We start from the raw sequence: 22199 nt of genomic DNA, 5'->3' as shown, positions 1-22199 counted from the left end.
AATAGTGGCTAGTTAAACTCCAAAGTCGTGTTCAGCTTCAACAGCATTACTAACAGGTTCATGGCGTTGCAGACTCTTCTCATGTTGGTATGTTTCTGTTGAACCAGCAGAGCTAACTGGGCCAGATCTCTCTGGAGCTCAGCCTGGCACATGTGCTCCGTCATCACGGGTTGCTTAACTAAGCTTATTTTCAAGAACATATATCGTTCATGGCTTTTCTCAGGCTTAAAGGTGTACAGAATCACAATATTCTGTGCATCATGAGAACACAACACTTCAGCTCAAAGCACCTTCTCCCTGACTCCGCCAGCTTCAGCAAAAAAAGGAAGTTTAGCCACATTTCATTTTAATTCTCTCTTAGGTTGTATGAGATCCAGACAGACGGAAGGATGAAGAGACAAACAATAAATCTGTCCTCACAGTTTAAGCTTCACAAAATGCACAACTTGTATCTTGCTCATTTCATGTTTAGACTTAACAAATTGATCCTGCATCTTAAAAACAAGATTTGATGTGTTTGTTCCTATTATTTGATTTAAAAAAGACGTTTTCTAACGAGCAGTAGCTCAAATTAAACTAAAGCTAGTTTCAAATACCTGCGTTGTTAGTTCATTTTTCTTTTGATCTCTTCGTCAGTATTAATTACTTCATGGCTAGGTCACATATGCTAATGTGTGCAAACTATTAGCTTTAAAGGTAGCTAATTCATATTAATACCCCTTTAATCTTATTCTAGTTTCCCTTGGAACAGTTTTAAAACACATTATAATCCAGAAACTGTGACGTGTCAGAAAGGCATTTCCTTTAGGTTTTTAGGTTCACAGGTTAATATAAACACAAGTGAAGGGAAATACGAAACTTCTTCAGAAGTTATATCTGCCACGAGCAAACAAGGCCATTTGTGTTATTTCTAAAAAGTTATTTTTTAAAAGTGATCTTTCAAGAGGTTTTAGCAAATGGTGACTGATATTTGAGACCAAAATCCTCAAACGCTCTGGAGATCTGAAAAGGTTTTTGCAGCCTGTATAAAATTAAAATCATAATCGAGCTCTGTTCTCAGCAACATAATTGTTCTAGCAGATATGGATACATGGGAGGACGAGAAAATTGTTTTTTACATTTTTAGCTAACAGACAGCTTTATCTAGAATGGCTCTGATTGCCGTGTTAAAATTGTGCATACATGACAGCCCTCCCTGAAGCCATGGAGCCCCCCCCCACTTTAGAAATCGCTGGTTAACCCCTGTGCACCATCGTAGCATACTAACGTTAGCCACCGATCAGGATTAACTTAAATGCAAATTGCGAGTAGGCTGGAGGGAATTTAATTAGATTTGAAGGCATTTGGATATAAATTAAACATGGTCACTTTGGTATCTTAAATTTATCCTGGCTGTGAAGGGACTACAGCTACCAGTTCATCCCAGAGGGCCATGAACGTCATCAACGTCTGCACATTAAAGTTGTCATCAAAGTCTGTTATTGACACATTACTTTCAGTCAGGTGAGTTGGAACAGAGAAACATCTGAAAACATGCAGGACGGCGGCCGTTGAGGACCAGAACTGGGCAACCCTGCTGTGTACGGATCCACTTTTAAAGCACAGGGGGATTCATCACACTCACGAGAAGTCATCCATCATTCATTCACTGATTCATTTTGTATTTCAACTTCATCCAGTTCAGGGTCGCGGGGCTTCTGGAGACACCCTGAGCCTGATCAAAATTCCTCCAGTGCAGAAAATAAATAAATGTCATGGTTGCCCAAACCGTTTTGGTTTTAGTGTTACAGTTTTGCTTCCTCTGATGAATGTTAAACAAACTAGGGATTGCACCATATTGTTACAGTTGAAGTGTGTACAGTATGTTTGAAAAAAACATATTGTAATGAAGCGGATAAAGTTGACACTGGAAAAACAAAAATACATTTTAATTCAAATTTAAAGTAGCACAATAAAACTTTTGCAATTTTTAGCTCAGAAAATCCCCCAGAGGCGTAGAGGTTCAGTCGCCCAAGACAAACTTCTTCGTCCTCTTTCTTGGTCGGTGCCTTGTTTTCTCTTCTGTTATTTCCTAAATTTCTTCGTCATGAAGTTTTATTGTAGTTCTGTGAGCTAACTTAGTCGTTCTTGATGCATGACGTAGTGCCATGAAGCAATGAGCAGTTGTCACAAGGGATGACTGGAGGAAAGTTACTACAAAGTTACTTTGATGGGTAGAAGCCAGAGACGGTGAGAGCAAGGTAAGACATAGGGCTGGGCGATATATCGAGATTTTAATATATATCGATATATTTTCAAACGCGATATGGTACGAGACAATATCGTTTATATCGATTTAAAAAAAAAAATGAATGATTTTGATATAGCTTATTTTGTGACAAATTGACTTGAATGTTTTATTTGAGATTTGCACAAATGTTTTGTTATTTGCACAACTGTCAACCTCAGTGGAAAAGTCTGCCTGTTACTGTCTACATTGTATTAATTGCACAGTGTATTTTAATTTATTTGTTATTCAGTAAAGGGATATTTGTTTTATTTTATTCAAGAAGCATTTTTATTCTATATACTGTATGCAGGCAGTTTATTTTTATTTCATTTGTTTTATACATGTTGATATTGTGCAGACCTCTGTTAATAAAGGTACCAGTGTGACATTTGGCACGAGGCTTTGTATTAAAACTGACTTTTTTTTTTAAGGGTTTGCCTCAGAAAAAAATGAAGCTAACAGAGATGCTATGCTATAATGCTTTGGGGGAAACCCCAATTATGGCACGGAAAAAATATCGATTTATATCGAGTATCGCCATTCAGCTAGAAAATATCGAGATATGACTTTTTTCAGCCCTAGCAAGACGTACTAAACAGTATTTTGAAATAGAACCAATATAAGTGGTTTAGAAACCTGAGAAGTTGTTCTTCTGGGCCTCCTTTCCAGTTTGTTTAATGTTCCAGTGCTGCTCCCTAACCCTTTTGAGAGTCATGTCTCATAAGGAAGAGGTGAAGCCTGCAGAGATGCTCTCATTTTTGGTAGCAAGGTTTCAGTAAGAGGGTGGACAGATGGACATGTGGACAAGAATTTGTCTTTGCCCGGCTCCAATCTTTGCATTAGGGACCACTGTTTGGAGCAGTTTGTTTTCTATACTGGCAGCTAGCGGCAGCTTTTCATCTATTGTAACGGTCAACAATGGCTCCTCCCAAAGAGATCTGTGTAGCTGCCGATATGGCATCAGTTCTGTCAGAACTGAAAAGTGTGTGTTCAGAGAAAAACCAGCCCAGAACATCACAGAAGACGTTGTTTGGTGTTTTTGTTCAGCACGGTTTTGGTTTTACCAGGTGGCTCAACCTCATTGATCTGATCACTTGAGGATCGCTTTGAATGGATATTTAAAGATGTTTGCATCTACGCCTTGAAATTGCTGCAGAAGTCAGCAGGAATGCTGAATAATTACAAAAGTTGTTGAAGACAGCATATTCTGATTCCAGTGACAGACGTGGGGTTTTTGATGGGGTTCACTGGTCCAGTAACGTGGATCAGTATGAGCGCCAGCACTGACCATATTGTGCTAATGGGATTGGGTATCCATGCATACAATCATTCTGTCACAGCAGGCTGTCCATTTTTAAGTGGCACAAATATTCTGTGGGCTCATACTGGGTGTTGTATACAGAATTTAAATCAGGGGGAAATGATATTAGATCAGTACTGGGTATTGGCAGATATCCAGAGGTGGTCTTGAAATTGCTGTTGGGAGCGAAAAAGATGGATTGGTGAATTCTGGTTAGATGATGCGACAAACACTTTGTTGAACTCGTGCTGACGCCTCCTAATTGTTGTAATACATGATACCCAAAGGTGTTGTTGGAGTAGCTGATTGTGTTTGTAGATGAATGAGCTTAGTTTGTGAATTCCTCTACTGTTTGTCAGAAGCAGCAGCCGTGTTGTTGCGTCTCCCCTCCACACGAGTCGAAGTCGCCTTTGAAAGTTTACAGAGTCGAACCAATATTGACCAAGCAAATTATACTCAATCGAAAGCGTCCTGAACTTTCTTATCATAAAAGTTTGTTCTGCCTTGAGGCAAAGCAGTCAGTGTTTTTCAATCCCAACTCAGTGCCACGCTTGTGGTCCTTCATTGCTTCTCATTTACGAGCTGTTGGCATCGAGTAGAAACAGTCTTTCCACTCTGGCGCTTTGTCTTAACGTCTTTGTAAATGCTCCTTGCATGTTTTAAGATCAATCATCCAAGCGGTGAGGATAATGTGCAAAGTGCAATTCATGGCACGACTGTATCAACACTTCTTTATTACAGCCTGTCACAAAGTCTGATTAAATTGATCTTAGAATGCGGTGGGTGGCGGCAGACATCTCATTCTTTCACTCAAACTCTGGGGAAAGTTTCTTTGATGCCTTTTTACTTGACAAGCATCTTATACTTTATGGTGCATAGTGCTTATTTTAGGGGGCACGTAAGACTTGTTTTTTAGTCTGTTCTGAGCCTCCCTTGCTTTGTCTTCCTGTCTCTTTCCCCACCTGGCTGAACTGAGCATTTAACACACACACACACACACACACACACACACACACACACACACACACACGCACACGCACACACACCCTTAGCTTCATTAAAGCAGCGAAGGGGATGTTAAGAGCACTATTTGGCCGTGTTTGCTGGCAGATGCGTCTCTCATGACCAAACCAACAGATCACATTTGAACCTCCAATTACGCTCCGGTGTGCAAAACCAAGCCCAGAATAGGGAAAACAAAAAGAAAGGAGGAATAGCCAGCCTCATGTGGCAGCGGAGCTTAATGGGGAGGGAAAAAGGTAGGGAGTAGACCGAGAGTGAATCAGGAGAGGGAGTGTGTAGCCAAACACACGGACCGTCTGCAGCTACTACAAACGAGAGTTGGAGAAGACGCATTGTATTGGACGGACTAAGACCGATAAACCCTTTAATGATCAATTGGGAAGATCAAGAGGCTGAAAAAAAGTTAAAAAGGGGAAAAGGCAGAGCGCAGTGGAGGAAAAAGGACAGTAAAGGGGAAGAGCGACAGCCCGAGCGGGGAAGCCGGTGAGCACACTTCCAAAGAGCCCGTCCTGGCAAACGGATCACCGCACTTCACGCTGAGTCCTTGTCGCTATGTGATTGATTAGCTGGTGTGGGAGTGAGCTCGGAGAGTCCCAGCCAGCTGATAGGAGGGTCTTGGACTCGCAGAAGAGGGCTCCACTAATCCCCCCCCCCCCTAACCCCCCCTTCACTTTCGGAGAAGCCTCCCACTCATTCAGGACTTTGCTGTAATTGAAGGAGGAGAGCAGGAGCGAGGACGAGGGTAGTCGGGAGCTTATACTGTCACTTCAGCCATGTCAATGCTAATTGTAACTCAAAGGATTGATACGACCGCCTCTAAAATGGTAAGGCTGAAGCTGCACTCACGCCGCGGTGTGCATGCTGGGGAACTCTTGAGCTGCACTGCTGCTGCTCACTGTTTGTGAGCCAAGGCTTTTCTTTTTAAACACTTTTTTATAGGTACATGTGCTTTGCATGATGTTATTTCACCTCAAACATATTGCATTTCTGACCGTTCTAGCTGAATTGTTAGAAGTTCTTAGCAAAGGACATTTAGGGGCATTTGCAAGCCTGACCCTTGTTATTACAAACATCCATTCATTTCCATCTGGCCCATGGACTCCAGCAGCTTTCAGGGTGAGACCATTGAACTGTGAGTGTTACGTTGTGTGAGCAGAATGACAGGGCAGCAGCAGTATTGATGACTAGTGCCCCCCCCAACCCCCCCGGGGCTCGCCTTCATAACTCACTCGGCATCTCTCAAGGCTGCCTGTCTAAAGTGGACGTTAAATCTGACTTTCCACCTGTCTCATTACACTAAGATCCAACCACTCATGTTTATCTTTGCATGGTTACCTGCCCACCCCCTCCCCCTCCCCCCGAAAACTCATCAAAGTCTTGTCACATCAGTGCGTCTGATTGAAAGCACCTCGGGCCAAAGGTGAGTCATTTAGCCGTGATGTTTGGGGATGACTTGCATGCTGTTGCAACACATTTGTGTTGGCCTTCACTGCGGACACTTGTTGGGGGGGATTTACAGGTTTTCCGATTACTTGAGGCATTTGTGAAGAAGAAAAAACAGGAAAATCACAGCTCTGGTTGATTGCCAGGCTTGTTTGATGCCTGCAGGCATTTCATAGCAAAATACAACAAAAGTTAGCAGCTCATTAAGACAGAGCAGCTTCTTATTACATTCAAGTTTATGCAAAACTCGGATAAATTGTATTTGCATGCTTAGAAATAGGTAGTCTCTTTTTTTTGGGATTCATCCCCACATACTGTACTTTTTTTTCTTTCTTTTTCTTTATTTTTTTTTCTTTTGTATCAAAAGTGGGATTGAAGTGTTACATTATCCAGGACAAAATGTCAGGTGGAGCCAAGTTAACGCAGTTAAAAGCAGTTCACAATGTAAACTCTGGCTCATATTTATAGATATTATTAAACCTGGACAGAAGGAAAATGGTTTGGTAAACTGCATTTCAGGTTATTTTAGATTCTTTTCCACTTTCCTTTTCGAATCATCAACTGAGGTTTTTTCATGTGAATAATGATTATAAAAGTCCCAGTTTGCACTGAATGCACAGCAGCGTTTTGTCCCTTCGCGCTCCTTCGCTGCAGGTTAACGCTGCACAAAGCTGCGTTTTAAGTGAAACCATATTAAAGTCGTCCTGAATTCCTCCAGTGAAAACTGAACTAAAGAAACAAACATTTCCTTTATAGGGATGAAACTCAAATCTGAAGAACAAACACAACTTAGCTGCAACTTTTCATTCTGGTTGGCAATTTAGAAACTTACAATTCACCTGAGCTTTTCTTCTTGATTACACAGGACTTTTAGTTTTGCTGTAGTAGTTTTAGTTTTGTGATTTAACTGAAAGATAGAGTAACTTGGATACTTTCATTAATTTGCTGTTTTACATTTGTTTAAAGTTCATGCACGTTAAATACTTGGTTGGGTTTAGGAACCTTTAGCAGCTTGACCTTAAGTTAGATGGCGTACTGTACCTCTGGCACATTTAACAAGCTGCATTTTCTGATTCCCTAAGGTGAAACCTCTTAAATCCTTTAGACTTTGCCTGTGCAGATCTTTGAGCTTCAGTCTCTTGTTGTCTGTTCGGGTCTGTCATACTGAAGTAATATTGTAAGTACAAGGTGGTTCTAGGCAGTACTGGAGTTGAGGGGGGATGAGGGGGGATGGCATCCCCCCTGAAATAAAAATGGTCAAAATCATCCCCCCTGTAAAACTGCCATCCCACCTTTCCATCCCTTATGTCATTTCATCAATGAATGTGGTTTTACTGCTATTTCAACATTTAGAGTCATCACCAGAAAAACCCGTTTCAAGTAAATTTTCACTTGAAATAAGTAGGAAAATCTGCCAGTGGGACAAGATTTATCTTCTCATTACAAGCAAACAAATCTTGTTCCACTGGCAGATTTTTCTACTTATTTTAAGTGAAAATCTACTTGAAACATGTTAAAATTGTTGTTTTTTTCAGTGATGAGTCTTGTTTTACAGTAAGTGTAATGAGATTTTTTTACTAAAATGAGACATTTTAACTAGAAATAAGACAAATATTCTTGTTAAGATTTTGAGTTTTTGCAGTGATCCATTTTACTTATCTTGTGAAGGACAGAGTCATATTGATAAGTTCAGAAAACTGTTTTTTATTGTTGTGTTTTGATGTATTTGATGTAAGCCCAGTGGATATTTAAAGCTTACAGAAGGCTGCATTTAACTGCTGCTATGTCATTCCTGCAGTATTCCTGCAGGTGTTTTGGTCAGTGCTATTATTTGTAATATATTAAATTATTTGTAATCAGCACAAATGATCTGTCCCCATATGAGAAAATCCACCATCCCCCCTGATTTATTTATTTTTTTTACAACTCGAGTACTGGTTCTAGGCACAGAATTTGAGAGATGAAGCCAACAAGTCTTATAGTGCAATAAATGTGGCCACTTTTTTTGGTCCGTAACCAAGATCGCAATGACCAAATGTCAAAACTTGAAATGGAAATGTAAAAAACCGATGTATTATGGGATGTCTATGGCTACAACCAGAAACCTAGAGATCCTGGCCAGATGACGGTATGAAACAAGTTTGTAGGAAATCTCTGAAGGAGCCACAGCTAACCGACATTGGAGTTGATTAGCAAACTTCAATTATCTGTAAGAAACTACTACATTTTTAAATCCTTGTGTGGAAGTGTTCATTAAAACAGACTTTACAGCTAAGAAGCTGACGACTCCGGCATTGAGAGGTGTTTAACAGGCTGTCACGACTCATCTTGTTATACCTGTCCTGGCTGGCAGTACTGTTTAAAAAGAAGAGCCCAAGCGTGAGCCACTTCACAGCTGGTGTGTATTCCCTCTTATACAAGGATCACTCAGACTAACAGCAGGAGAAAACACAATCTTTCAACAATTTTCAACGAATAACAGTGCCAGGCGTAGGTTCAAATCTGACAACATAACAAATGCTTTACTTAAGTATCAAAGCTGCTTGCTGGGACACACTTGTCTTACACGAGTGGTACATTTTTAATGTGGCGGAGTTTGATTTGAAATAAATGTTCCTGCTTGTTGAAGAAAAAGATGAAGTTAGAACTGGGAAATGTAGAATCCCATTTTAAAGTTAAATATTCCATGCTCAAAAACCTGTATGTATGTATGTATGTATGTATGTATGTATGTATGTGTGTATATATATATATATATATATATATATATATATATATATATATATGGTTTATTGTACATCACTGTACATGTGTAAAATGGTAATAAGGACATTTTATCCTATTCTATCCACCATGGGAGGTCTGTTTTGTTTACGTTTTAACAAAAGTAAATTATATTCTCAATGAGTTACTACTCGTTATTCACCCTTCACATATGTTTTCCTTTGCAGCCTGAGAATTAGCTGTGGCGTCCTCACCCCTGTTGTACAGGGGGGGAAAAAATGGAGGACACGCATGTTGGATGACCGTTCTGGAAAAAAAGGGAACATTTCACATCATTAATATGAATTAGCACATCATCATGAAGTTCATTATTCTTCATAATCGAAATGAGACCACACAAACAACACACACGGGTAAAGAAAGGCCCTGTACCAGAAAGGCATTCAGACAAACCTACCGTAGTACATACCTACTGAAGTTACACTCAGTTAGCCCCACCTGGTTGACAGTGATGGGCAGAAACGCGTTAGAAGTAACGCGTTACTGTAATCCGATTACTTTTTTCAAGTAACAAGTAAAGTAAGGGATTAAAATAGCAAAAACAGTAATTAGATTACCTTTACTTTTCTGAAAGAAGGCTGCGTTACTGCGTTACTAAATGCAGTATTTGTTTTGTGAAAATATCTCATGACTTTGCGCCGCTCATACTGACGTATGAGCGGCGCAAAGTCAAGGCCTATTTATGGTTCCGCGTTACACCAGACCCTATGGCGTAGGGTACGCGGCGACACGCACCGTACGTCCGCGTCGCCGCGTACCCTACGGCGTAGCCTACGGCGTACCCTACGGCATCTGGCTCTGCGTCGATTTAACGCGGAACCATAATTCAGGCTTCAGTGGTAAACCAGAGACGACATGAAGTGCGAGAGAGAGCAGGAGCATGCAGCGTTTAACGCCTGGAATTACAGACATTATTTTGAGTTTGACTCGGTCAAAAGTGATAAAAACATTCTCGTCCGCTGTAAAGTCTGTGTGGGAGGGAAGCTCGTTGCGAGACCCCCGGATTCCTCCTCCCCCACTGGGGCTGCAGCGCCGGCTGCCTCATCAGACTCCAGCGGGAGAACTGCCGGTGGCCCTCTCTGCTGCTAAACAGGTGAAACTAGATGTAAGACCAACGGGACTTGAAGAATTGAAGAAGCTTGTCGCAGGTTATATTGTAGTTCAAGTCAGAGAGAGCTGTATTTTGCCTGACGCAATGTGCATACATTTAAGACTGAAAATAAGAAAAACAAGTTTAAAAATAGACCGTTTCATTTACTTATTGTCATTTAATTTTATATGGTGGAATGTGCACAAAGAATAGAATTAAACTGAAAGTTCTATTGTTTTATATGGTTCCAGTAAAGTGTATTCAGGTTGTGCATCATGTTTTTGAAAAGTAACTAAGTAAAGTAACTAGTAATGTAACTAATTACTTTTGAAAATAAGTAATCAGTAAAGTAACAGGATTACTTTTTTGGTTCAGTAATCAGCAATCAGTAACTAATTACTTTTTCAAAGTAACTTGACCAACACTGCTGGTTGACCTGGTTACCATATGCAATATGTTTTTTTTTTTGTTGATGATATACTGAAATAATTCTCCACACTTGACATGACTGGGATCAGGAAATTTGAAGTTGCACTCACTTGTCACGCGTAATGCACGGCTTCTTTGGGCAAGATATGATGATCTAAGTAGAGGTGTCCTCCTTTTTAAGGGTATGTTTTTAGCCTTTTTCCTGTGGTGTTTTAAAGAGGCTTTAGGAAGGATATTAAGGGCAGGTCAAGGGAAAGGAGTGGGATTGGAGCTTAAAGGTATAGTCTGTAATGTTGGAGAGCTAGCAAGATTTGAAAGTGGCACCTCCTCTAAGCCCCGCCCCCTCCTCCCCCTCCCGTCAGCGCTCCATCCAAAGCCACGCACCCACAAACTTTGGGGAATGCGCATTTGCAGGAGTCGAGTTTTCCAGGACATTTTGGACAGCACATTTTCAACAAAACTAACCCATGTCTCATTCACCTGTAAGCAAGGCCGGTTTTAGGGAGGGGCAGGGGTGGGCTGTGCCCACCCAAACGTGCGTCCTGCCCACCCAATCAAAGTTATGGGGATCGTTTATTTTTTTATAAATATAAAAAAAATATCACAGAATATGTGTTTTTGATTGGGTGGGCACTGCGCATCATTTTTAGACACAACAATGAACGCATACCGCAAAAGTTGTGTTAAAATGAAGGCATCTGATTGGTTCTTTCCCCCCTGCCAAGCCTCTGGTCCTCTGACCAATCCGTGCCATTCGGTGCACAAAAAACAGATTGGTCAGTTGTTTCAGGATTAAAGCTGTCAGAGAGGTCGGATTTTTTTCTTTCCTTTTTCTGAACACATTATTCACTGGCTACTCTCAGGATGGAAGGACCATTTTTACCCAGTATAACAATAAATGTTTTTGAATACCATTACAGACTATACCTTTTAATCTGAAAATTGTATATGTCACTATTGCGAAGTTAGTTTCTGATTTGTGGTTCATGATTTAGCATTTCACAGCTGAATCACAAGTGACAAATCAGAACAAACTTCAGCATCCAGCATCATTCCGGTTTAAACTGGATTAGCTAAAACCATGGATGGAAACAAGTTCAAACACAGCTGTGGGTTAAACTCAAAAGTGTTAAAGTTGATCTTAGTTAGCTGCAGACAAATGTGCAAATGTTGTTTTAAAGCTGTCGCTCACTTGTGTTGCTGACTTTGCACAATTGTCTCATGGAATAGCATTATGACATTTAATGAAAATCGATGCCTGATATAGCAGTTTCGTTCTGTGCAGGAGGAACATAACTTCTGATTTTAATTTTAATAGTTATGTCAGCTCTTACACTGGAAAATTGACAAAATAGAAGTACAATATTGTACAGCTGGTGCTATAGATCGCATTGGCAAGATTTCTTTCCCTTCATGGACTCTTTGTGTCAGGACCTATTGTTTTCTGCGAGCTGAAATGTCATTCCTTTGCCTTCAAGCTTCATGTTGATTCATATCTTGACAGTTCCACCCGCCCTCTCCCCGTCCGCTCTCTGTTTGAATCCCGCAGCCTCGGTGGGTTTCATCTACTAGTCAACACCGCTACCCTTTGGCAGTAACACACCGGATTCATCGCTCTCCTCCTTTGTGTTTCGCAGGCTCCTACCACCGCTCCAACACATACATATCAGACGATTTACATCTCAGGAGTAGCAGCCAGGCAGGTCTTTGGCTTTTTGATGGGCCATATTTTAATACAAAGCACCCAAGTTCTCCTCCCGTCTCCCCCCAGGCAGACAGCGCACGTCGCTGCTCTACGTGAAGATGTCTCATTTCCTACCTAATGTGTCTAATTCCAATCACTCTGTAAAATTAAAATGGTTTCCAGCTCATGAACTATTATACCCCGTGGAAATTCCTCACTTTAAACACCAGAATGCTTTAGTAAGTAAGAGAAGCGGGGATGAATGTGCAGCAGTGCGCACCACTGTATTTTAATGACATTTTGATGGAAATACAAATGTTATTGGAAAACACTTTTTTTGTGCTACGTGGCAGATTAGTTCTGTAAAAATGGGGGGATATATATTAGAAAAAAAAGCAGGATTCAGTATTGATTCTGGTTGGAATGACAGATGATTGACTGCAACACACAGCAAAGGCTGAAGTATGAAAATATGAATAAGCGATTTTTCTCTCCGGACATTTGTCTCTGGCAAAGCTCCTCTATGACATTTAAATCCTACTTCTCTTCCAGTAAATCAATAATTACTTTAAATGCACAGGTTTGCTGCACTTTTTTCTTTTTTAGTCATTCATAAAAAGTTCACTTTCCAAGCCAGAACATTTAAAAAAAAAAAGAAAAAAAAAAGGGTTTGGCTTCATCTCAAAGCTGGGGCTGAAATCCTCAAGAAAACAACTTAAAAATCCATCAGGTAATGACCCCTGGTCGCTGCGGTAATATCAAAGCTTTTTGAAAAGATGGATTTGAGATGTGCATGTACATGCATTGCAGTTTTAAATACCAGCAGCCCACACGAGACACATTTATCTGAACATTTCATCCCTTTCAGACCTTCCTTCTCTCCTTAAGCTTCCCCTCCAATCATTTCCAATTCCTCTCGCCCTTTGCTGTGGTTTTTTTTCCCGACCTGGCTCGCTCCTTCTGTAAACCTCTCGCAGCTATAAGTTTTAAGGCATCTGGAGGGACAAATAAACAAAGGGCTTTGGTGTGTGTAGTGCTGCAGTCGGTGGTGCCTTGCAGCAAAACAACAGGAATAACAATGGCATAATGAGGGAGCTGCAGCTCCATGGCTGAATTCTTCCTGTTTCTTTAATGCGTTTCATCTGGTGGCTCTTCTGATGAAGGCACGGGTTCAGCATTAAATCATCTTAATAAGAGGCAGCCAAATAGTCGACTCAGTAATGAGCCAAGCGTTGATCAAACAGGGTTACTATTCCGCCGACACAGTAAACATTCCCACGCGTGACGTACCAAATACGGGGCAAATAGGCGTGTTTGCTCAAAATTAATGAATTAATGTTGAAATTCCATATTACTTTCACCACAGACAGCAGTTTAAATCTATATAATTACATATTTGACATTTATTTGCTCAGAAAAGAAGCACTCAGAACTGTACCAGTCCATATGTTTTGTACTGTCAAGAGGATAAAAACTCCTGATCTGATACTTCCAAGTGCAAGGCCAAACTGTGCAATGATTAGAAAAAGGAAACATACAAATCTCAGACTCTGCAGAGCTTAGTTGGGATTTTAAAGTTCATAACAGTATTAGAGATTGGTGTCTCAGGGCGGCGCGGTAGCTTGCTGGATAGCACTGTTGCCTCACAGTGAGCGGGTTCCTAAAGGAGTTGATTCAACACCAAACGTGTGCAAACCAAAGCTCCGAATTAGAGAAGTAAAATCTGACGACCAAAATCCAAAATCTGCAAGCAATACATCAAAATCTCTGAGATTCTTTTCTCCCTGTCAGTTCTAAAACCCTCTCTGTTTTCCAACCCTCTTCCTAAGTTACGTTTCTTACTTTTGCAGTTGCAGTTATGGGATGAGTCTCAAATCAGTGTCACGTCAGTCTTTAGCTGCTGGATAACTAAACATCAGAGCGCTAAAAACGTGCTTGTTGCGGTCATAGAGAACCAGCCAGCATTGATAACACAGATGATTGCATTCTCAGTTTGATTGATTGCTTTCTTTGTTACAGAATTTGGTTTTGATTCTCAGAGTTTTGGTTTTGATCCGTAATACATTTTGCGTTGAATTGACGACATAGTTCCTTGTTTCTGTGTGGATTCTGCATGTTCTCTCTCTCTACTTCAGGGCTTCAAAAAAAGGCTCCACAAGTATTCCTTCAAAGGGTTTCTTGCGTTCTTTTGAAAAATAACACTGAAAATCCGTTTGGGTTTCGTAAGTGTCTCGAGACAATCAAGACTTCTGTTCGGATGAGAACAAAGTGAAGATGTGTAGCTGTAGTTTACAACGTCATGCTTGGTGAATGTACACTGGTTCATTCAAGAGTCAAATGTAAAGTTATTTGTCTGCCAGCTAATGTTTGCAGATTGCCTGAGGGCAATTGATGTGTGTTCTCCAGGTCTTAGCACAGTTAGCATAAATTATCTATTTTATCTTGGCATAACTTATGCTTATCTATGCCTCTAGCTAAAGCTACCTTCCATGTGATTGGATGAAATCTATGTTGCTGCCAAAACCACATTTGTAAAGGGTAATGTTGGCTTTCAAATGGGGATTGGTGGATCTTCGATCAAGCAGGATCCCCAATGGGGCTGCAGACGCGAGTCACGGCCGGGGACCTGCAGACCTGCAGACCTGCGGACCTGCAAACCTCATCAAATATTGTTTTGTTGATATCAGAAATAACAGCTTCTTTATCAGAGCCTGGTCCAGAGTGGACGTGAAATCAAACTATGGAGCCCAACGCCCTGTTTGAACCAGAATATTTTAATATGGAAGTACCGTATTTTCCACACTATAAGGCGCACATTCAATGAATGATGTATTTTAAAACATTTTCCATATATAGGGCGCACCGCATTATAAGGCGTTACATTAGAGGCTGGGGTTACGTTATGCATCCATTAGACCCAGGGTCGGCAATCCACGGCTTTCATCCTTATACTGCGGCTCTGAGTGGCTTGGGAAAATAAATTACAAAAAAAAAAAAAAAAGTATTTAATTGAAGTGTATTTTATTTGTGTTAGTTCTTTAATATTGTTTTTCTAAATTGGAAGATTATTGTGATCTTGACATATTAGAATAAATATATTTTATTGTTTTTCGTCGCTCAAAATAAACGTCATACTCGCGAAAGCCGGTATACCCGCCAAAACGCCATCCATTCGTTGCGACTTTCAACCCCAGCAAGGCCAAGTATGGAGAAAAGAAAAATATTGATCCATATATAAGGATTATAAGGCGCATGGTCAGCTTTTGAAAAAATTGAAGGCTTTTAAGTGCGCCTTATAGCCCGGAAAATATGGTAAATGAAGATTGACCCAGCTCTGGCGCGAGCCCCCAGTGGTCGCTGGAGGATCTGCAGTTATATTAATACCCAGGTTTGCGTCAGACTAGCAGTTTTCCCCTTCATTAACACTGATAAAGGTGCTATTAATAACAATGTCCAGCAGAAGGAGGTGGTGGTGGAATAATCACACCAAGAGGAAAAAAAAAACATCAAGAAGGAGGAACATGAGAAGGTTGAGAATTACCGAGGTTTGAGAAAAGATGTGAAGGAGGAAAGCAAACATTGGTGTCGGTAGTAATTAGAGTACTCTGATGAGTTTGCTCTGGCATTCCAAATAATCACAAGAATTAAGCAACACAAGTGGGAATCGTTTACTTTCTATTAGCTGCCGTCTCTGTGGAGCATTTTAGTGGCAAAATGTCACGTCGGGTGTAAAATGGGTGAAGACGCGTCTTAGTCAGTCATGTTGAGATCAGTTCAGATATTGCTCTTCTCAAACTGATAAATATTATTTTTTTCCCCTTTTTTTACATAAACTTTATCATTTTAGTCAGGACATCACTTAAATATTTACTGTTGTACTGAAATTGTCACACAAGTTCCCCGACACGTCGTCATGGCTGTAATGGACAGAAGTAAATTAGATTGTTTCTTAGTTTTTTTGTTTTTATTTTCAAAAAGACAACACAGAAAAGTGTTTAACTCCAGTTCCAGTTTGGAGTGATGCTGTGATTTGTGGCATTTCCTTTTAAAAACAGGCAGATATTCAGCAGCCAGCACATTTATCAACCTCACACACAGCCAGTCATTTCCAGCTTAAGATTTCACACACTTTTTCAGTCTTCTCTGATGGATTTTGTCGGGGGTTATTGCTGAGCCGCCAGAATGACAAATCAGCCCTCAGCAAACAGACTTTTTCTGCTTGTACCTCCATCCTCACACCGTATGTGAAATTATTCTGCTGGTCCTGGAAATGGAATCCAAGTCAAGAAAGGCGCACGATATAAGCGAGGGCCTTTTCTTTTTTTTTTCTTTCTTTCCTCCCAGCCTCCCATCTGCAAAATTACCTTTGTGGTTCTAGCACTTTATATGTGCTCGATGTTTTCACCCTTCATTACAGCTCATACCCACGTGCCCCTCCAGGCAGTTCTCTATCCCTCTTCTTCTCTCTGCTCTGGCTGTCCCTTTAAATTTCACAGGGACTTAATCTCACCATTTCAAAATAGGATTTCCACTCAGTTTGCCTTCCCTCATGTCACTTTGCGGGAGAAAACTCTACAGCTGATTTTAGATGCTTCATGAAGAAACTTCAGCGTGTCGAAGAATTGTCAAAACTTTTCCCTCCCTCCGTTGTCGTCATTTCTGAAACTTGTTTCACTTTTGCTCTGATTCGGAGTGAGAGAACGCCCCCCTGGCACCGAGCAGATGGGGGTGTCGATCAAAAAAAAAAAAGGTGTTGAAGCCGGATCGGTGCTGAGGCGAGTTGGTGGTTTCTCAGCGGCAAGTGACAGCACCTATTAATTTGGCCATTTAATTTTAAGTCCAACAGCGTTAGGCTCCAGCACCTTCAATCTCCCGCTGTCATTCACAACAAGCCTCCAGCCAGCAGCCACAAACACGCACACACCTCCCCACAAATACACCAAGACACAAAAAGGCTTTTAATCTAAAGCTAAAACTCAGCCTGCTCGTTCCCTGAGAACACGAGTGCCCGGGAAGAGTCCTTTAAATCAATCAGACTCGCACCCTGCCACTTTTTAAAATGCTGCGGCGACATCGCGGCGATACTTAGGGACAGATGTCAGGGTGTGTAAAACCACTGCAGTTGCAAATTGGGTTCTCTCGTCATGAAGCACAGCCAAGTATCCTGAGTAACGGCCAGATTGATCCTCCCTCTGTGAAGCTGGGGATTGAAGCCGGAGCTTTATGACAGTCTTCTCAGCAAGAAATGGCCTGCGACAGAGAAATGTGACACGGCGGTATAAATTCATAAGTTCTGGCTCTTTCTCACCCTCACCTTTGCTCCTGCTGTGACTCTCCGGCTCCCAGCGCAGCTTCAATAGGAGGATTTTCTTTCTGTAGCCATGCCAAAGTTCTCTTTTATATAACTGGAATGATTTCCTTCCATTTTCCTGCTGCAAGTATGCCAGCCAGATTTATTCTCAACAGTCGTGTGTCTGAGTCTTTTTGATTAAAGTTTTAAATTACTTTATTTGTTTTATTAAGGGTCCAATGTGGCCCAGCAGTGTGAATAAATATGAGTTGCAATTTGAGCCCGACCACAACAGCAGTATGTGTTGATTTGTTTAACCGGTGAGGAAGTGAAGCCTGAGGAGCTGCCAGAGAAGGTGAAGGAGGAGCATTTTACTTTACAGCAGCTGCAGGTGATTTGTCAACGCAGGAGCGTTTGAGCTTTTAATGTTGCCTCTGCTACAAATAGTTCATGCATCCTCTGAAAATGTCCGGCCTTCCTGCTGTCAAAGTACTCCCAACCCATAAAAGCGACATAAAACGGAACGACAAAAACAAGCAAGCTCCTCGCTGACGAGTAAGACGCTTTCACTTCCAACACTTTAGCCCTTAGCAACCGTTAGCCGCGGTGCTAGTAGACGCAGAACAGCCGGACAACTACATTTACTTTCCACATGACACAATGATATTTACTTGGGACATTTCATATGCACAGGGTACTGTGACATCCAGAGGTGGGTAGAAACGAGTTACATTTAATTGAGTAAGTTTTGGGAAATTTTGTACTTTTAGGAGTAGTTTTGAATCACTATACTTTTACCTTTACTTGAGTAGATTTGTGAAGGAGAAACTGTTACTCTTACTCCGCTACATTAGGCTACGTTGAGCTCGTTACTTTTCTTTTATCCCTTTTATCCACGTACGCGTCAATCTCATGACATCACTGGGTGATTATTTGGGAACATTTTTTGTTTTTGCATGTTTTGTCACATTTACACAGACTCAAACACACACAGAGTTTATATGAGTTCATGGGCTTGTTCTAGTTCTGCCTGATTAAAAAAGAAAAGTACAAAGGCTTGAAATGTTGTGGTACTTGTGCCTAATTTATTTTTTTATTCTGTTATTATTTTATTTATTTATTACAGTAATTTAATTTACTTTAAGATTATTTTAATTTAAGATATTTTTTACTTTTTTATTAATTTTAATTTATTTTATTATTTTATTGATTTAATTTGCCTGAAGATGATTGTTTTGTCTGTTTGAATGGTTGTGTTAAAATAAATCAGACGTTACTCAACAGTTACTCAGTACTTGAGTAGTTTTTTCACCAAGTACTTTTTTACTTTTACTCAAGTAATTATTTGGATGACGACTTTTTACTTCTACTTGAGTCATATTATTCTGAAGTAACTGTACTTTTACTTGAGTACAATTTTTGGCTCCTCTACCCAGCTTTGGTGACATCACAGGCCCAGATCGCAGTCAAATGATCCGCTTTCATCTCATGAAAGCGGATCATCAAGAATAAGATGCAGAGGAGTACGTTGGCTGACCACGCCCATTAAAACCAGCTGCTATGATCGGAGCTGTGACCACACATTTGAAAAGGAACTGTTGAACTGTTTCTCCATGGCAATGTCAGACATTTTATTATGACATCAAGAAATTGACAACTTTCAGGGGAAAAAAATAAATGAGAAAAGTCTCTTCAAGTTATTTTTCTCCAGATTTTGTAACTTTCTCTTCAGACAGGCCAAAGAATATTTGAACGTACTTGCCCTTTAAGTCATATTCCTTTGAAATCGATCCTCCCGGCATCAAAGACATCGATCTTCTTGTTTAATTCATGTTACTTAAAGCTTGTCAGGATGATTTGCAAGTTCCCTTGGCACACATAAATTGCTCTCTTCCAGCCTGGCAGCTTACGATGCAACATCCGCCGCAGAGCCTGTGGAAGTTTTGTGGACAGTGACCCGGCTGGTCCCTCTGTCTTCTCGCTACGGCAGCTGCTTCTTTCACCATCTTAGTGTTTACGACCGAGGAGTGGATTCGGAGACCACAGCTCTCCTGAGGCACATGGATGGATGAGTGCAGCTTTGGATGAAATGAGAAGCTATCCATCATAAAACATGCTGGCCGGCTGACGGAGCAAATGCAAATGTGAACTTGTGTGTGTGCAGAGTTTTGGGTGATGGGAAGTTTGCATATGTCAGGTGGGCGATGGCTGTAAATCAGATGTCAGGAGCCTAATTTTTTGACTTTAGAATGTGTTTATTGTTCTACTTGATCCCTATTTTATAAGATGAAGAATATAAGCTTAAACAACACATTATTAATGTACTTTTCTGGCCCTAGTTTACAGGAATCCCCTTCAGTGGTCCATGAGTGCGAGGTTATATTTATATTCGAGTGAAAGTCGACTAAACGTCTTGGCCAATAATACTCTCTGTTGTGCTTTCTTATTATTCACCTTTGTTTTCCAAACTGCTCAGAAGGCATCCCGACCTCTTTTGCATCTTGTCCTTAAAAGTCACTGTGCTTTGCTGCTGTCTGGCACGTCCCCACTATCTGAGCAGTCGTACTGAAATCAGACCATGCATGTCTGCCCTCTGCTGCCCAGATGCAGGGTTTATTTTCTCGCAGAGCTGCATTAAAGGCAAAATAATTCAAGAAAAGTCTCTCCTCTATGTTGGATCTCAATTAGCATTAAAAGACACAATGACAGAGACGGCCTAAGCAATCTATTATTGAGAGAATGACAAATATGTTTTGTTAAAATTACCCAAGTTTTTCCTTCCTTCTTAATGCACATAGTTTATAAAAAATAAATCATCTTTGGAGTTTGAATAAGATTCTGAGACAGATGTTGTGGAACACTTTGGGATGGAAGTCATCAGAAAACAAGTAAAAGTGAACAGCTGTGAGCAGTTCTGCTGTCAGTAAATATTAGACAGAAAAAGTGCAGGGTGTTTACATTTCATACTGATTCTTCCCAAAGAAGTTGAGTCTGCTCCTGAGATTCTGTGGGCAGCGTTGGGCTGATGAGTTACTGTGTTGTTGAGTGTCTGAGGCAGAAATCCCTGCAGGAGCTTGTTAGATGCACAGAGGGAGGTGCTCTGCATCCTGTGAGGCCTAACCGAATTAAATCGGATGACAGATTGTGGTTCTGTCGTGTCACATGACTCTTCTTCTGCTGGGACCTCAAATAAAGCTGAATGATGTTGCATCAGGGTGACAGGGCGAGTTTATAGATTCAGCTCTTGTGCTTTAGAATCGTCAGATAATACTGCGACTTTATCAAGCTATAGCCTTCCCCGTCTGATCCCGTCTACAGATCTACTAACAATGCTGTGCTAATGAGCTGGGATGGTCAGGAACATCTTGTAATACCACTTTTATTGACTGGAGGTGCACTTCCGTTGGTCTTTTGTCGGGGGCTGAAACATGAACTTTCCTGTGATATGCTGCCCCCATGTGGTCAGAAGTGGTAGTGCTACATTGAGTAGCTTTAAACTCAATTGTTATAATTAATTCAGTTAATCAGGTGATGGTTTGAGTGTTTTTATTTTAGTTTTTGAGACAAAAGAGCCAAACGTGCAGTTATTAAGGCCTCCTAGATAATTGTTTTCCCTTTTCATGTGTGTTATTTTTGAGTCAATATCTGGGTTTTGAGTTATTTATTTTTGGACTATTGGCTGTGGGAAATTATGAACATAATTTTGAAAATATTATGTCTGTTAAGACATTTTTTAAAGCTAACAAAATGAGGAATAAACAGTGAATAAAGCAGTTACAGTGCAATTTTGTTCCATCCTAAATTTGTAATATTTGCAGGACGTCGAAACAACAGCTAATCATATGTAAATGAAAAAAAAAAAAAATTTTAGTGAATCATATTAGACTCACAGGGTGCAAATGGATTTAAAATGAGGATTAAAACTCCTGCTTAATCTCAGTTACGTCCAGTACTGGAGTTGAGGGGGGATGAGGGGGGATGGCATCCCCCCTGAAATAAAAACGGTCAAAATCATCCCCCCTGTAAAACTGCCGCCCCCCTTTCCATCCCTTATGTCCTTTCATCAATGAATGTGGTTTTACTGCTATTTCAACATTTAGAGTCATCACCAGAAAAATAACACCAGAAACATAACTTATTTGACCATTTTTACCTGTTTCAAGTAAATTTTCACTTGAAATAAGTAGAAAAATCTGCCAGTGGGACAAGATTTATCTTCTCATTACAAGCAAAAAAATCTTGTTCCACTGGCAGATTTTTCTACTTATTTCAAGTGAAAATCTACTTGAAACAGGTGAAAATTGTTGTTTTTTCCAGTGATGAGTCTTGTTTTAAGTGTAATGAGATTTGTTTTACTAAAATGAGACATTTTAACTAGAAATAAGACAAATATTCTTGTTAAGATTTTGAGTTTTTGCAGTGATCCATTTTACTTATCCTGTGAAGGACAGAGTCATATTGATAAGTTCAGAAAACAGTTTTTTATTGTTGTGTTTTGATGTATTAATTGTAAGCCCAGTGGATATTTAAAGCTTACAGAAGGCTGCATTTAACTGCTGCTATGTCATTCCTGCAGTATTTCTGCAGCTGTTTTGGTCAGTGCTATTATTTGTAATATATTATATTATTTGTAATCAGCACAAATTATCTGTCCCCATATGATAAAATCCACCATCCCCCCTGAATATTTTTTACAACTCGAGTACTAGTTACGTCTCACTAATGAATCAGTTTATATTATGGTTTATTATGGAAACCTGTCTCCTGTACACGTGGCACGCCTGCGCTTTCCTCCACATGGGGGCGCTCTTGCTCTCTCCATGATTCCTCCCATCTCTGACCCAAATAGAGGCAGAACAAGATAAGGAACTAATAGAGATATGTGTA

At 40.4% G+C, this 22199-nt stretch overlaps 1 protein-coding gene across 2 annotated transcripts in view; it reads left to right on the top strand.

Moving 5' to 3' along the window:
- Positions 1 to 22199, top strand: part of LOC133423706 (dipeptidyl aminopeptidase-like protein 6) — a 338469-nt gene that overhangs the window by 61162 nt on the left and 255108 nt on the right. Inside the window, exon 1 of one of the 2 annotated variants that reach the window (XM_061714010.1) lies at positions 5298 to 5416. The exons of the other annotated variant lie outside the window; for it this stretch is intronic. Within the exon in view, the coding sequence (XP_061569994.1) occupies positions 5366 to 5416 (51 nt within the window). The 5' untranslated portion in view covers positions 5298 to 5365. Of the gene's footprint in view, positions 1 to 5297; positions 5417 to 22199 lie in introns of those variants that run through there. 2 annotated transcript variants of the gene reach the window in all.

This window comes from Cololabis saira, chromosome 22 (assembly GCF_033807715.1).
Source record: "Cololabis saira isolate AMF1-May2022 chromosome 22, fColSai1.1, whole genome shotgun sequence".
Taxonomy (NCBI): domain Eukaryota; kingdom Metazoa; phylum Chordata; class Actinopteri; order Beloniformes; family Belonidae; genus Cololabis; species Cololabis saira.
Note: the sequence above shows the minus strand (reverse complement) of the source record. Positions and strands in the feature narration are given on the sequence as shown.